Below are 17,500 nucleotides of genomic sequence, written 5' to 3' on the forward strand. Positions count from 1 at the left end.
TTGACTGCATCTTTCGGGAATGTAAACAAAGAAGCGCCGGCTGTGTACTGTTGTTGCTGACTACGTTCGAAAAATACGTCCATTTCGCACCGACAACTTTCTTCTTTGCTTGCTCAGCTTCCTTCTCCATAATGCAATGAACATGATTGCAACAGATTCACGAACACAGATGTCCAGAATACTGTGGAATTATGAAATGAAAACAGAGCTTTTTCGTATTGGCTTCAATGTGGAAGGCATACCCGTGTTCGCCGGGCTACGTCACGCGCATACGTCATCCTCAGAGGCGTTTCGAACCGGAAGTTTAGCGGCAAATTTAAAATGTCACTTTATAAGTTAACCCGGCCGTATTGGCATGTGTTATAATGTTAAGGTTTCATCATTGATATATAAACTATCAGACTGCGTGGTCGGTAGTAGTGGCTTTCAGTAGGCCTTTAAGTTGTTCAACAGTCTCCCTTCTCATATTTTAGCCTTCACACATTTTCAATGTCTGGACTACAGGCAGGCCAGTCTAGTACCCACACTCTTTTACTATGAAGCCACGCTGTTGTAACACCTGGCTTGGCATTGTCATGCTGAAATAAGCAGGGGCGTCCATGATAACGTTGCTTGGATGGCAACATATAATGCTCCAAAAGCTGTATGTACCTTTCAGCATTAATGGTGCCTTCACAGATGTGTAAGTTACCCATGTCTTGGCCACTAACACACCCCCATACCATCACACATGCTGCCTTTTACACTTTCACCCTAGAACAATCCGGATGGTTCTTTTCCTCTTTGGTCCTGAGGACACCACGTCCACAGTTTCCAAAAACAATTTGAAATGTGGACTCGTCAGACCACAGAACACTTTTCCACTTTGCATCAGTCCATCTTAGATGAGCTCGGGCCCAGCGAAGCCGGCGGCGTTTCTGGGTGTTGTTGATAAATGGCTTGGGCGTTGCATAGTAGAGTTTTAACTTGCACTTACAGATGTAGCGACCAACTGTAGTTACTGACAGTGGTTTTCTGAAGTCTTCCTGATCCCATGTGGTGATATCCTTTACACACTGATGTGGCTTTTTGATGCAGTACCGCCCGAGGGATCCAAGGTGTGTAATATCATGGCTTACCTGCAGTGATTTTTCCAGATTCTCTGAACCTTTTGATGATATTACGGAGCATAGATGGTGAAATCCCTAAATTCCTTGATTGAGAAATGTTGTTCTTCAACAATTTGCTCAGGCATTTGTTGACAAAGTGGTGACCCTCGCCCCGTCCTTGTTTGTGAACGACTGAGCATTTCACGGAAGCTGCTTTTATACCCAATCATGGCACCCACCTGTTCCCAATTAGCCTGTTCACCTGTGGGATGTTCCAAATAAGTCTTTGATGAGCATTCCTCCACTTCTCTCACTCTTTTTTGCCACTTGTGCCAGCTTTTTTGAAACATGTTGCAGGCATCAAATTCCAAATGAGCTAATATTTGCAAAAAAACCCCAACGTTTCTCAGTGTGAACATGAAATATCTTGTCTTTGCAGTCTATTCAATTGAATATAAGTTGAAAAGGTTTCTCATTGTCCCATTGGGTTGAGTTTTTCCTTGCCCTGATGTGGGATCTGAACCGAGAATGTCGTTGTGGCTTGTGCAGCCCTTTGAGACAGTTGTGATTTAGGGCTATTTAAATAAACAATCATTGATTGCTTGATGTTGCATTCAATGTTTATTCCCATTAATTTCCCGCTAATTCCCATGGAAAGTTACCAACTTTGAATATTCCCGGAATTTTGCAACCTTAATGGCTATTAAGTGATTGTTAATTATGCTTATAGTTTTCATTAATTAGTGTTAAATCCCCACTGTTTCTTTCAAAGGACAGGATGTTTTTTTTTGTACTATCAAAAATGTTGCATATTTGCATGCATAATGCGATGCTATTCTACCTTTTTCCTTTCAGATTGTTTATCTCTAATTTGTGCGACGTTCGCGTGAGAAGCAGGCGCTTCCCTACCGTTACAAAGCTGTTTGTCCGCAGTGTCGACTCCAAGGTCACACAGGCAGCGTTCAAGGACGTGCTGGATGCAACCCGAGCACTGCTGGTTTGCTCAAATTATTTTTTATATACCGTAAGATAAATAATAATAGTAATAATAATAATAATAATAATAAATCCATTTAACCTAACTTAACTTTATACAAAAGCAAAATTGCTTTTGATTGTTTTATTTTTAACACTGTCTTACACAACACTTCCTGATGTATAATACAATGCAAAAATGTCCATTTCTGTCACTTTATCCTGCATCCTCTTTAAAAAGTCCAACATTTTTCCCCCGTCAGATTTGGACAACCATCTGTTGTCACACCTGCCAGCTTGTCCCATTTCAGTCCTAACATGTCCAAACACGCATTTACCTATGTGAACAAGTCATTACCTGTGGTTGTCTCTTTAATTGACTGCATGGCTGCCAGCTACTCCGTGATTTGAAAGTCTGCAGTTATCCCACGTAAGAAGATGTCGTAGAATTTCTGACCTTTTGACCTATATTTCTTGTCTTTTAAGAATGTCCGCTCATTTTCAATTCTCTTGTATTTTGTGCCATTGAATGGACCAGTTGTGGGACAAAAGTGAATATTAAGTCGTGCCAACCTGTCTACAGAATGTGTTGACTGTCTAAAGGATTCGAGTTGTTATGGAACAGATAGGGAAAACAACAACACATTGACGCATTTAGATAACAAACAATGACGCACAAGAGACATATAAAAAATGGCAGAACACCGGAACTGGACAGTGATTTTGGCTTGTGTGTGTCTTGTTTGCTCCGGAGTAACATGTGGTCTGTCTGCACGGCCAACTTAATTCAACCTGCACTTCTGATAATGGGTAAATAAATGTGTTGTACTAAACTACTTTTGTTGCCTGTTTAAGCTTCGGACAATCCACTACAAAGATGAGCAGCTGGGCGGTGTCACGTACATCGCAGCTCTCATCCAAAGCCAGCGAAAAACAGTCAAAGTCAGCCGTTCTGTTCTTCAGCTGAAGCTCCAAGTTTCCAGCGATGGTCTCAACCCGCCTCGTTACAGTGCGTCGGGAGAGTGACACGTTCTCAAATGCGCCCCCTCTTCTCCGGGCATATAAGCGCAACAGAGTCCAATAAGCACTCCTTAATAAACTCTCCGTCAGAAAACGCCTTACTTTTTCTGGCCATTTTGTGAGAAATGACGAAACTTGTCCTGACGGCTGCATCTCTGGGGGTGTGAAATTTGGCAAAAAGTCCTTGTTGGGTTTGCAGTTTTACCATCAACGCATCAGCCTCCCTTGCGCGCGCTTCATCAGACAGATTCCGGTATTTTTCCTCGTGCTTCGTCGTGTAGTGGCGATTCAAATGATGTTCTTTAAACACAGCAACCTGTGTACCACAAATTAAGCACACCTTTAATTTCTGTAAAGAAATACTTGGCAGTCCATGTCTTGTTGAAAACACGCCATTCCTCATCAACTTTTTTCTTTTTAGCGTCTGGGGGGGTAACCGTGCATCACTTGTCGCTGTGCACCTTCACTCACAGGTTACACCCGCCCATTAATAACACTTTTCAAAATAAAAGCAGCACAGTTGTATTGCACGCACGACATAGATGTTTTTTAAAATGTATTTTGTAATTTGTGATTGGCCTCACGCGGGCCGGACAGGGACGCACAAAGGGCCGGATGTGGCCCGCGGGCCGCAGAATGCCCAGGTCTGGATTAGACAGACAGTGAAGGTTGGAATTAGAGATGTCCGATAATATCGGGCTGCCCAATATTATCGGCCAATAAATGCTTTTTAATGTAATATCGGAAATTATCGGTTTCAAAATTATCGGTATCGGTTTCAAAAAGTAAAATGTATGACTTTTTAGAAGTACAGAGCGCCAATAAACCTTAAAGGCGCTGCCTTTGCGTGCCGGCCCAGTCACATAATATAATTAAAAAAAAACAATACCGATAAATTCCCTAACCAATCTGGCGCCCTAGGCAAGATTTTAGGTGGCGCCCCCCCACATCGGCAGTGAAGTGTATATACTCACAAGAAACCGAATAGCTTTGTCTTTGACCTTTTTTTTTTACTTAAAGAAAGCAAATTAACAATCAGAATAGTTAACAAGATTAAAAAAAATATGGATAAATAAATGAATACAAAAAATAAAAAATGAATATATGAAATATAATATTTTTTACATACATAAACACAAAATAAAACGTGTCAACAAGTTGCATGAAATACATTAAAAATACAATATAAATAAGGCACTGCACAAAACAAGATATCAAACCAGTATGACTTTAACAACTATATTACAAAAAAAGGGGATCCTACAGAGTTGTCTATTTGTGCTTTTTAATATTGCATTAACTAGAATGACTTACAAATGACTGTACACCAGGGAGTACTGTAATTACCTAACGTTACATTATTATTTTCCATAACAATTTAGGCCCCTCCACAATATTAACCCGACGTTAAAACAGAACTAGCTATTTATTGATGAGCAATTGCCGAATCATGTAACATTAGCTTGATGCTAAAAAGCCAGGTTACTATCACATTCTGTAACAGACAAATAATTTCATGTAGGCTAACGTTACCTCCCTGCTACCTCTGTCTTTTTCTCGTTTCTCCTCTTCTTTTCTCTTTTTTCTTCCCTGGGCACCTGACAGTTTTGGCCGTTTTGACATCTTGTGTTGGTTTTTTGATGTGGTGACGTCCAAAAAGAGTCATGATACGGGAAGGGAGGGGGCGCACCGTAGCGGGGGGAGGGGGGAGGGGGGGGGGGGGGGCGTAATGTTGTAACAAATAATATTTCTACTAAATAGGCTTTACTTTGCATTTTAATTAACGTGGGATTCTTTTATGTATTTAGAAATAATAGTGCCAACTTTGTTTTTTTTTTTCACTCCAACATTTGTGGCACTGGCGTGGCGACCCTGATGGACGGCGCCCTTAGCATTTGCCTATACGGCCTATGCCACGGGCCGGCCCTGATTTCCGATATTACATTTTAAAGCATATATCGGACATCTCTATTTGTGGCTTTATTATTTTGTAAAACGGACCAAACTCGCCACAAAATTAACTACAAGATTGATTTTTCAAAAATTATATTAAAGATTGAAAGTTGCCATCAATCGATCACATGACAACTATCCAAAACGAATGACTAGTGTTATTGCAATATTTGCTTGCAGTACACAATGTCGACCACAAGATGTCACTGTTTCCCACCGAAGTGCCTCGCCGAGCCTCCTGTCCTCCGGAGAGGAGTGAGCGGACCCCCCTTTTGTGTTCCCCGCAGCCCGGCGTGGATGGAGTGGGGCAGAGCGAGTCGAGGGTGGGCAGAAGTGTGACAGAGTGAGGACACTCACGCACGCCGCATTTTTTTTTTTATTCGAGAGTGGGGCAAAAAAAAATCCTGAAAGTGGTGGTTTTATCTTTTGATTTAATGACAGAGCAGTTTTGACGGAAGTTGCTTGGTAAGAACGTCACGTCACGTCAATCAATCATATTTGATATTTCCGTTGATGTTTCTTGTCTCCTGCCAGGCGAGGAGCAGAAACATGCGGCGGGTTTCGGATCTGTGCTGGCTCACCTCGGTGACACTTCACCTCCTCGCCCGGGGGGTGTTGGCGGGATACGGGCTGAGCATGTTCGCCGCCCAGTCCTCCCCTCCCGACCCGTGCTACGACGAGAACGGGAGCCCTCGGCGGTGCATCCCGGACTTCGTCAACTCGGCCTTCGGCAAGGACGTGCGCGTCTCCAGCACCTGCGGCTCCCCGGCGGCCAGGTACTGCGTGGTGGCGGAGAAGGGCGAGGACCGGACGCGGGACTGCCACACCTGCGACGCGGCCGACCCCAAGAAGTCGCACCCGGCGGCCTACCTGACGGACCTGAACAACCCGCACAACCTCACCTGCTGGCAGTCGGAGAACTACGCGCAGTTCCCGCAGAACGTCACGCTCACCCTGTCGCTGGGGAAGAAGTTCGAGGTCACCTACGTCAGCCTGCAGTTCTGCTCGCCCAGACCGGAGTCCATGGCCATATACAAGTCCATGGACTACGGCAAGTCCTGGGTGCCCTTCCAGTTCTACTCCACCCAGTGCAAGAAGATGCACAACCGGCAGAACAAGGCGGTGATCACCAAGCAGAACGAGCAGGAGGCCATCTGCACGGACTCCCACACCGACATGCACCCTCTCACCGGCGGCCTCATCGCCTTCAGCACCCTGGACGGCCGACCCTCCGCGCACGACTTCGACAACTCCCCCGTGCTGCAGGACTGGGTGACGGCCACCGACATCAAGGTGATCTTCAGCCGGCTGCACACCTTCGGGGACGAGAACGAGGACGACTCGGAGCTGGCCCGGGACTCGTACTACTACGCCGTGTCGGACCTGCAGGTGGGCGGACGGTGCAAGTGCAACGGCCACGCGTCCAAGTGCGTCAAGGACCGGGACGGCCACCTGGTGTGCGAGTGCAAGCACAACACGGCGGGGCCCGAGTGCGACAGGTGCAAGCCTTTCCACTACGACCGGCCGTGGCAGCGCGCCACGGCGAGGGAAGCCAACGAGTGTGTCGGTAAGACCGCATCCCGTATTCCCTCTTTCATTCACAACCCGATCCGAAACTAATTGACTTGAAAATGAGACCCTTTATGCACGAGAATAATAAAAAGAAGAAGAATATTCTGCATTCCACAGGTTCACTCTAAACGAGTGTCAATAGTAATAAATATTTAATATTCAAAATTGTAATATACTGTATAATAAAAATATTTTCATATTATAATGTCATAAACAAATATTTAGGGCTGCAACAACTAATCGATTAAATCGATTATAAAAATAGTTGGCGATTAATTTAGTCATCTATTCGTTGGATCTATGCTATGTGCATGCACAGAGGCATTTTTTTATAAACCTTTATTTATAAACTGCAACATGTACAAACAGCTGAGAAACATGAATTAAAATAAGTATGGTGCCAGTATGCTGTTCCCCCCCCCCAATAAAATACTGGAAAGGATAGAAATGTAGTTTGTCTCTTTCATCTGATTATTAATCGAAGTAATAATCGACAGATTAATCGATTATCAAATTAATCGTTAGTCACAGCCCTACAAATATTTAGGGATGCAACAGCTAATCGATTAAATCGATTAAAATCGATTATAAAAATAGTTGGCGATTAATTTAGTCATCGATTCGTTGGATCTATGCTATGCGCATGCGCAGAGGCAATTTTTGTATTTATTTAATTTATTTATTTTTATTTTTATTTTTTTTTATAAACCTTTATTTATAAACTGCAACATGTACAGACAGCTGAGAAACAATAATCAAAATAAGTATGGTGCCAGTATGCTGTTTTGTTTTTCAATAAAATACTGGAAAGTATAGAAATGTAGTTTGCCTGTTTTATCCGATTATTAATCGATTAATCGAAGTAACAATCGTCAGCTTAATCGATTATCAAATTAATCGTTAGTAGCAGCCCTACAAATATTCAGGGCTGCAACAGCAAATCGATTAAATCGATTAAAATCGATTATAAAAATAGTTGGCGATTAATTTAGTCATCCATTCGTTGGATCTATGCTATGCGCATGCGCAGAGGCCATTTTTTGTATTTATTTTGTATTTTTTTTATAAACCTTTATTTATAAACTGCAACATGTACAAACAGCTGAGAAACAATACTTAAAATAAGTATGTTGCCAGTATGCTGTTTTTTCCCCCCAATAAAATACTTGAAAGGATAGAAATGTAGTTTGTCTCTTTCATCCGATTATTAATCGATTAATCAAAGTAATAATTGACAGATTAATCGATTATCAAATTAATCGTTAGTCGCAACCCTACAAATATTTAGGGCTGCAACAGCAAATCGATTAAATCAATTAAAATCGATTATAAAAATAGTTGGCGATTAATTTAGTCATCGATTCGTTGGATCTATGCTATGCGCATGCGCAGAGGCCATTTTTTTAATTTTTACATTTTTTTTGTATAAACCTTTAGTTATAAACTGCAACATGTACCAACAGCTGAGAAACAATAATCAAAATAAGTATGGTGCCAGTATGCTGTTTTTTTTCCAATAAAATACTGGAAAGGATAGAAATGTAGTTTGTCTCTTTCATCCGATTATTAATCGATTAATCGAAGTAATAATCGACAGATTAATCGATTGTCAAGTTAATCGTTAGTCGCAGCCCTATAAATATTTAGGGCTTCAACAGCAAATCGATTATATCAATTAAAATCGATTATAAAAATAGTTGGCGATTAATTTAGTCATTGATTCGTTGGATCTATGCTATGCGCATGCGCAGAGGCCATTTTTTGTATTTATTTTTAATTTTTTTATAAACCTTTATTTATAAACTGCAACATGTACAAACAGCTGAGAAACAATAATTACAATAAGTATGGTGCCAGTATGTTGTTTTTTCCCCCCAATAAAATACTTGAAAGGATAGAAATGTAGTTTGTCTCTTTCATCCGATTATTAATCGATTAATCGAAGTAATAATTGACAGATTAATCGATTATCAAATTAATCGTTAGTCGCAGCCCTACAAATATTTAGGGATGCAACAGCAAATCGATTAAATCGATTAAAATCGATTATAAAAATAGTTGGCGATTAATTTAGTCATCGATTCGTTGGATCTATGCTATGCGCATGCGCAGAGGCCATTTTTGTATTTATTTAATTCATTTTTTTAATTTTTTTATAAACCTTTATTTATAAACTGCAACATGTACAAACAGCTGAGAAACAATAATTAAAATAAGTATGTTGCCAGTATGCATTCCCCCCCCCCCCAATAAAATGCTGGAAAGGATAGAAATGTAGTTTGTCTCTTTCATCCGATTATTAATCGATCAATCGAAGTAATAATCGACAGATTAATCGATTATCAAATTAATCGTTAGTTGCAGCCCTACAAATATTTAGGGATGCAACAGCAATTCGATTAAATCGATTAAAATCGATTATAAAAATAGTTGGCGATTAATTTAGTCATCGATTCGTTGGATCTATGCTATGCGCATGCGCAGAGGCCATTTTTTTTAAATTTATTTTTTATTTTTTTATAAACCTTTATTTATAAACTGCAACATGTACAAACAGCTGAGAAACAATAATCAAAAAAATAAGTATGGTGCCAGTATGCTGTTTTCTTCTCAATAAAATACTGGAAAGGATAGAAATGTAGTTTGTCTCTTTTATCCGATTATTAATCGATTAATCGGAATAATAATCGACAATTTAATCGATTATCAAAGTAATCGTTAGTTGCAGCCCTACAAATATTCAATAGAGAAATTATTGCGCTTTTAAGGAGAGGGGCAACAGTTAAAACATAAACAGACAACGGGTGTAAAGCTAAAAACACATAAAAATGATCCGAATATAATATAATATAATATATCTTTATTGTCATTGTACATTGTACAAGGAAATTGCAAGCAAACTAATTTAGTGCACCTTCATAATAACACATCAGAACATGTTACTCCGATAAATAGATACAAATACATAAAATACATAAAACAGACATATTTAAAGGATGAATGCTGCAATTCTTTCAAATAAAAATGCAGATTAAAAAACAAAAATGTAAAACAATAACAACTAGAAGAGGCAATTCCTGAAGGAATGCTCCAATGCTGAAGTTGAAGTGAAATGCTGACAGAATGTAGTATGAATTTAAGAATAGCTTAAATGGGTTCAATGTTGAAGAGTTTGAATTTCCAGGAAAACCGGAATTTTGTTTGGAACTTTGAAAGTGGAACGGTTAAAGTGGGTTGGAAAAATGTGGAAGGGGTAGTCAACAGAAAAAAGGGTGAAAAAAGGTTTTGAAAAAAACGGATTTCTGGGAATTCCTGGAATTTTTTTTTTAGAACTTGGAAAAAGGATAGTTTGAATGTCCACGATGAGTGGAATGTGTTGGTGTTGGAATGGTTTGAATCGGATGAAAAATGTGGGAATTGTGCAACTTGGAAAAATGTCCCATTCATTTCAATGGGAACTTCCTGGAATTTTGGGAAAAGCGGGATTTAAAAAAAAATATATTAGGAGCATGAATGTTCTGAATGAGCTGAATTGGTTGGTGTTGGAATGGTTTAAATCGGTCAATAAATGTTGAAGTAGTAACAGTTTATTAATTGAGAAATGGTATGATGAAATTCCTGGAATTTCGGGAAAACCGGGAATTTTTCAAGTTCTTAAACCAACTTGGTTTTTTGTCTTGACTAAGAGGAATGTTTTGATGGTGGTACAGTTGAAATGGGATGAAAAATGTAAAAGGAGTAGTCAAACAAAAAAGGTTGCAAATAGGGTTAGAAAAAACCCCCAGGAATTCCTGGAAATGTGTTGAACGTGGGAAAATGGTAGTTTGAATGTCCATGGTGAATTGAATGTGTGGTTTGAATGGGTTGAAGAATGTGGGAATTGTGGAAGTTTGAAAAATGGACAATTCATTTTGAATGGGAAAAAAGAAAAAAAAAGGCATTATGGGAATCCTGGAATTTTTTTTAAAGATTTGTTGAATTCCCAAACAGGCTGAATATTTAGAAGTTGAAACAATTTAATTCAGATGAAAAATGTGGGAATTGTGGAACTTTGAAGAATGTCCCATTGATTTCAATGGGAATTTCCCCAAAATTTGGGAATTTTTGTGAAAAGCTGATTTTTTTTTGAAAATGGTAAAAAAACTAAACTTGAATGTTCTGAATGAGTTTAAATGGTTGGTGTTGGAATTTTTCAAATCGGTGGAGAAATGTTGTAGTAGTAACATGTTGAATTGAGAAATGGTATTACGGAATTCCTGGAATTTTGGGAAAACAGGGAATTTTTCCACTTCAAAAAACAACTTAGTTGTCCTGATTAAGAGGAATGTTTTGACGGTTGAAGTGGGTTGAAAAATGTGGAAGGAGTAGTCTGCAGAAAAAAGGGTGAAAAAAAGTTTTGAAAAAAATTGATTTCCTGGAAAAAATTTTAGAACTTGGAAAAAGGATAGTTTGAATGTCCAGGATGAGTGGAATGTGTTGATGTTGGAATGGTTTGAATCGGTTGAAAGATGTGGGAATTGTGCAACTTGGAAAAATGTCCCATTCATTTCAATGGGAACTTCCTGGAATTTTGGGAAAAGTGGGATTTGAAAAAAAAAATGGTTAGGAGCATGAAAGTCCTGAATGAGCTGAATTGGTTGGTGTTGTAATTGTTTAAATCGGTCAAGAAATGTTGAAGTAGTAACCGTTTATTAATTGAGAAATGGTATGATGAAATTCCTGGAATTTCGGGAAAACCTGGAATTTTTCAAGTTCTTAAACCAACTTGGTTTTTTGTCTTGACTAAGAGGAATGTTTTGATGGTGGTACAGTTGAAATGGGATGAAAAATGTAAAAGGAGTAGTCAAACAAAAAAGGTTGCAAATAGGGTTAGAAAACAACAAAACAGGAATTCCTGGAAATGTGTTGAACGTGGGAAAATGGTAGTTTGAATGTCCACGGTGAATTGCATGTGTGGTTTGAATCGGTTGAAGAATGTGGAAATTGTGGAAGTTTGAAAAATGGACAATTCATTTTGAATGGGGGAAAAAAAAAAAAAAAAGGAATTACGGGAAATCCTGGAATTTTTTTTTAGAATTGTTGAATTCCCAAACAGGCTGAATATTTTGAATAGGGAACAGTTTGAATCGAATGAAAAATGTGGGAATTGTGGGACTTTGAAGAATGTCCCATTGATTTCAATGGGAATTTCCCCAAAATTTGGGAATTTTCGTGAAAAGCAGGTTTTTTTTTGAAAATGGTAAAAAAACAAAACTTGAATGTTCTAAATGAGTTGAAATGGTTGGTGTTGGAATTTTTCAAATCGGTCGAGAAATGTTGAAGTAGTAACATGTTGAATTGAGAAATGGTATTACGGAATTCCTGGAATTTTGGGAAAACAGGGAATTTTTCCACTTCAAAAAACAACTTAGTTGTCCTGATTAAGAGGAATGTTTTGACGGTTGAAGTGGGTTGAAAAATGTGGAAGGAGTAGTCGGCAGAAAAAAGGGTAAAAAAAAGTTTAAAAAAAAATTGATTTCCTGGAATTTTTTTTAGAACTTGGAAAAAGGATAGTTTGAATGTCCAGGATGAGTGGAATGTGTTGAAGGTGGAATGGTTTGAATGGGTTGAAAGATGTGGGAATTGTGCAGCTTGGAAAAATGTCCCATTCATTTCAATGGGAACTTCCTGGAATTTTGGGAAAAGTGGGATTTAAAAAAAAAAATGGTTAGGAGCATGAAAGTCCTGAATGAGCTGAATTGGTTGGTGTTGGAATTGTTTAAATCGGTCAATAAATGTTGAAGTAGTAACCGTTTATTAATTGAGAAATGGTATGATGAAATTCCTGGAATTTCGGGAAAACCGGGAATTTTTCAAGTTCTTAAACCAACTTGGTTTCTTGTCCTGACTAAGAGGAATGTTTTGATGGTGGTACAGTTGAAATGGGATGAAACATGTAAAAGGAGTAGTCAAACAAAAAAGGTTGCAAATAGGGTTAGAAAACAACAAAACAGGAATTCCTGGAAATGTGTTGAAGGTGGGAAAATGGTAGTTTGAATGTCCATGGTGAATTGAATGTGTGGTTTGAATCGGTTGAAGAATGTGGGAATTGTGGAAGTTTGAAAAATGGACAATTCATTTTGAATGGCAAAAAAAAAAAAAAAAAAAAGGAATTATGGGAAATCCTGGAATTTTTTTTTAGAATTGTTGAATTCCCAAACAGGCTGAATATTTTGAATTGGGAACAGTTTGAATCAGATGAAAAATGTGGGAATTGTGGAACTTTGATGAATGTCCCATTGATTTCAATGGGAATTTCCCCAAAATTTGGGAATTTTCGTGAAAAGCTATTTTTTTTTGAAAATGGTAAAAAAAACAAAACTTGAATGTTCTGAATGAGTTGAAATGGTTGGTGTTGTAATTTTTCAAATCGGCCGAGAAATGTTGAAGTAGTAACATGTTGAACTGAGAAATGGTATTACGGAATTCCTGGAATTTTGGGAAAACAGGTAATTTTTCCACTTAAAAAAACAACTCAGTTGTCCTGATTAAAAGGAATGTTTTGACGGTTGAAGTGGGTTGAAAAATGTGGAAGGAGTAGTCAGAAAAAAGGGTGAAAAAAGGTTTTGAAAAAAATGGATTTCTGGGAATTCCTGGAATTTTTTTTAGAACTTGGAAAAAGGATAGTTTAAATGTCCAGGATGAGTGGAATGTGTTGAAGGTGGAATGGTTTGAATCGGTTGAAAGATGCGTGAATTGTGCAACTTGGAAAAATGTCCCATTCATTTCAATTGGAACTTCCTGGAATTTTGGGAAAAGTGGGATTTAAAAAAAAATGGTTAGGAGCATGAATGTCCTGAATGAACTGAATTGGTTGGAAATGTTTAAATCGGTCAAGAAATGTTGAAGTAGTAACAGTTTATTAATTGAGAAATGGTATGATGAAATTCCTGAAATTTCGGGAAAATCGGGAATTTTTCAAGTTCTTAAACCAACTTGGTTTTTTGTCTTGACTAAGAGGAATGTTTTGATGGTGGTACAGTTGAAATGGGATGAAAAATGTAAAAGGAGTAGTCAAACAAAAAAGGTTGCAAATAGGTTAGAAAACAACTAAACAGGAATTCCTGGAAATGTGTTGAAGGTGGGAAAATGGTAGTTTGAATGTCCATGGTGAATTGAATGTGTGGTTTGAATCGGTTGAAGAATGTGGGAATTGTGGAAGTTTGAAAAATGGACAATTCATTTTGAATGGGAAAAAAGAAAAAAAAAAAGAATTACGGGAAATCCTGGAATTTTTTTTTAGAATTGTTGAATTCCCAAACAGGCTGAATATTTTGAATTGGGAACAGTTTGAATCGAATGAAAAATGTGGGAATTGTGGGACTTTGAAGAATGTCCCATTGATTTCAATGGGAATTTCCCAAAAAATGGGGAATTTCGGGAAAAGCGGATTAAAAAAAAAAAAATGTAAAAAAAAAAATGTTCTGAATGAGTTGAAATGGTTGATGTTGGAATTTTTCAAATCGGTCGAGAAATGTTGAAGTAGTAACATGTTGAATTGAGAAATGGTATTACGGAATTCCTGGAATTTTGGGAAAACAGGGAATTTTTCCACTTCAAAAAACAACTTAGTTGTCCTGATTAAGAGGAATGTTTTGAGGGTTGAAGTGGGTTGAAAAATGTGGAAGGAGTAGTCGCCAGAAAACAGGGTGGAAAAAAAGTTGTGAAAAAAATGGATTTCTGGGAATTCCTGGAATTTTTTTTAGAACTTAGAAAAAGGATAGTTTGAATGTCCAGGATGAGTGGAATGTGTTGAAGGTGGAATGGTTTGAATCGGTTGAAAGATGTGGGAATTGTGCAACTTGGAAAAATGTCCCATTCATTTCAATGGGAACTTCCTGGAATTTTGGGAAAAGTGGGATTTAAAAAAAAAAAAAGGTTAGGAGCATGAAAGTCCTGAATGAGCTGAATTGGTTGGAAATGTTTAAATCGGTCAAGAAATGTTGAAGTAGTAACTGTTTATTAATTGAGAAATGGTATGATGAAATTCCTGAAATTTCGGGAAAATCGGGAATTTTTCTAGTTCTTAAACCAACTTGGTTTTTTGTATTGACTAAGAGGAATGTTTTGATGGTGGTACAGTTGAAATGGGATGAAACATGTAAAAGGAGTAGTCAAACAAAAAAGGTTGCAAATAGGGTTAGAAAAAAAAACAGGAATTCCTGGAAATGTGTTGAAGGTGGGAAAATGGTAGTTTGAATGTCCATGGTGAATTGAATGTGTGGTTTGAATCGGTTGAAGAATGTGGGAATTGTGGAAGTTTGAAAAATGGACAATTCATTTTGAATGGGAAAAAAGAAAAAAAAAAAGGAATTACGGGAAATCCTGGAATTTTTTTTTAGAATTGTTGAATTCCCAAACAGGCTGAATATTTTGAATTGGGAACAGTTTGAATTGAATGAAAAATGTGGGAATTGTGGAACTTTGAAGAATGTCCCATTGATTCCAATGGGAATTTCCCAAAAAATGGGGAATTTCGGGAAAAGCGGATTAAAAAAAAAAAAAAAGTAAAAAAAAAATGTTCTGAATGAGTTGAAATGGTTGGTGTTGGAATTTTACAAATCGGTGGAGAAATGTTGAAGTAGTAACATGTTGAATTGAGAAATGGTATTACGGAATTCCTGGAATTTTGGGAAAACAGGGAATTTTTCCACATCAAAAAACAACTAAGTTGTCCTGATTAAGAGGAATGTTTTGACGGTTGAAGTGGGTTGAAAAATGTGGAAGGAGTAGTCGGCAGAAAACAGGGTGGAAATAGGGCTTTGGAAAACCAGGAATTCAGGAAAATCCTGGAATTTTTTTGAACTTGGAAAAATGATAGTTTGAATGTCCAGAATGGTGGAATGAAGTACCTACTGTACTGTTTACTTGTTGAAATACCCTTTTTAGAGCTAATATCTACTCATATAATTTATATGTATATATAATATATATGACATATATATTATAAATATTATGTATAAGCATGTAAATATGCGATGTGTAAATACCAAAATATTACGTTGAATCACTTTTTGTCAGGAAATATTACATTTAATGGCAATTTTACATAAATGAATACATCCAAACACTTTATAAATATGTATGATGTGCATGAAGAAATAACAGTTACAATTGTATGTATCTTCCAAACCAGAAAGAGGTTTTATCACATCACCATGGGACTAACAACACTCCTTTAAATCTCATTCATATCACAGAAAAGGCAAACTGTCATTTTACGAACACGATAAAGTCTTAAAAAATGACAGTTTGCCTTTTCTGTGATATGAATGAGATTTAAAGGAGTGTTGTTAGTCCCATGTTGATGTGATAAAACCTCTTTCTGGTTTGGAAAATACATACAATTATAACTGTTATTTCTTTTTGCCAGGCAAGAGTTTGAAATTCCAGGAAAACCGGAATTTGATTTGGAACTTTAGAAGGTTTTAATTGGATGAGTTGAATGTGTTGAAGGTGGAATGCTTTGAATCGGTTAAAAAATGTGCGAACTGTGGAAGTTTAAAAAATAAACAATTCATATTGAATGGGGAAAATGTCCTTGAAAACTGGGAATTCCTGGAATTGTGGAGAATTTTTAAAAATGGTTGAAGGAGACCACAGAAGGCTGAATATTTTGAAGTTGGAACAGTTTAAATTGGATAAAAAATGTGGGAATTGTGGAACTTTGAAAAATGTCCCTTTCATTTCAATGGGAACTTCCTGGAAATGTTGGGAAAATGTTGGTGTTGGAATTTTTCAAAACGGTCGAGAAATGTTGAAGTAGTAACGTCTTTAATTGAGGAATGGTATTATGGAATTCCTGGAACTTCGGGAAAACCGGGAATTTTTCCAGTTCAAAAAACAACTTTGATTTTTTTGTCCTGATTGAAAGGAATGTTTGGACGGTGAAGTGGGTTGGAAAATGTGGAAGGAGTAGTCGACAGAAAAAAGAGTGAAAAAAGGTTTTGAAAATTTTTTTTTAGAACTTGGAAAAATGGTAGTTTGAATGTCCAGGATGAGTGGAATGTGTTGAAGGTGGAATGGTTTGAATCGGTTGAAAAATGTGAAAATGGTGGAAGTTTGAAAAATGGACAATTCGTTTTGAATGACAAACATGTCCCGGAAAACCTGGAATTCTGCAAAATCTGGGAATTTTTGGAATTTGTGGGAATTGTGCAACTTGGAAAAATGGGATTTCCTGGAAATTATGGGAAAAAAGGGATTTTTTAAAAAAATGGTTAGGAGCATGAATGTCTTGAATGAGCTGAATTGGTTGGTGTTGGAATTGTTTAAATCGGTCAAGAAATGTTGAAGTAGTAACAGTTTTTTAATTGAAAAATGGTATTACGGAATTTCGGGAAAACAGGGAAGTTTTTGAGTTCCTAAATCAACTTGTTTTTTTGTCCTGTCTAAGAAGAATGTTTTGATAGTGGAACGATTGAAATGGGTTAAAAAATTTGAAAGGATTCATCGCACTAAAAAAGGTTGGAAATAAGGCTAGAAAAAAACAGGAATTCCTGGAAATTTTTTGAACGTGGAAAAAAGGTTGTTTGAATTTCCGGGATGAATTGAATGTGTTGAAGGTGGAATGGTTCGAATCGGTTGAAAAATGTGGGAATTGTGGAAATTTAAAAAAATGGATATTTCATTATGAATGGGGAAAATGTCCCTAAAAAATGGGAATTCTAAGACGTCCGGGAATTTTTTTTAGAAATGCGGAAAGAGAGCACACCATTTCTGAACAGGCTGAATATTTGGAACGGTTTGAAACGGATAAAAAATGTGGGCGTTGTGGAACTTTGAAAAATGTCCCATTTTTTTCCAATGGGAATTTCATGGAAATTTAGGAAAAGAGGGAATTTTTTTTGAAA

The 17,500-nt window shown here is 37.5% G+C and overlaps 1 protein-coding gene across 1 annotated transcript in view; it reads left to right on the forward strand.

Moving 5' to 3' along the window:
* The first annotated feature begins 5,564 nt into the window (after positions 1-5,564).
* The window catches only part of LOC133642373 (netrin-1-like), a 141,810-nt gene continuing 129,874 nt past the window's right edge, over positions 5,565-17,500 (forward strand). Inside the window, exon 1 of the mRNA XM_062036521.1 lies at positions 5,565-6,603. Within this exon, the coding sequence (XP_061892505.1) occupies positions 5,586-6,603 (1,018 nt within the window). The 5' untranslated portion in view covers positions 5,565-5,585. The remainder of the gene's footprint in view (positions 6,604-17,500) is intronic.

The sequence above is a fragment of the Entelurus aequoreus genome, linkage group LG25, assembly GCF_033978785.1.
Source record: "Entelurus aequoreus isolate RoL-2023_Sb linkage group LG25, RoL_Eaeq_v1.1, whole genome shotgun sequence".
Lineage (NCBI taxonomy): Eukaryota > Metazoa > Chordata > Actinopteri > Syngnathiformes > Syngnathidae > Entelurus > Entelurus aequoreus.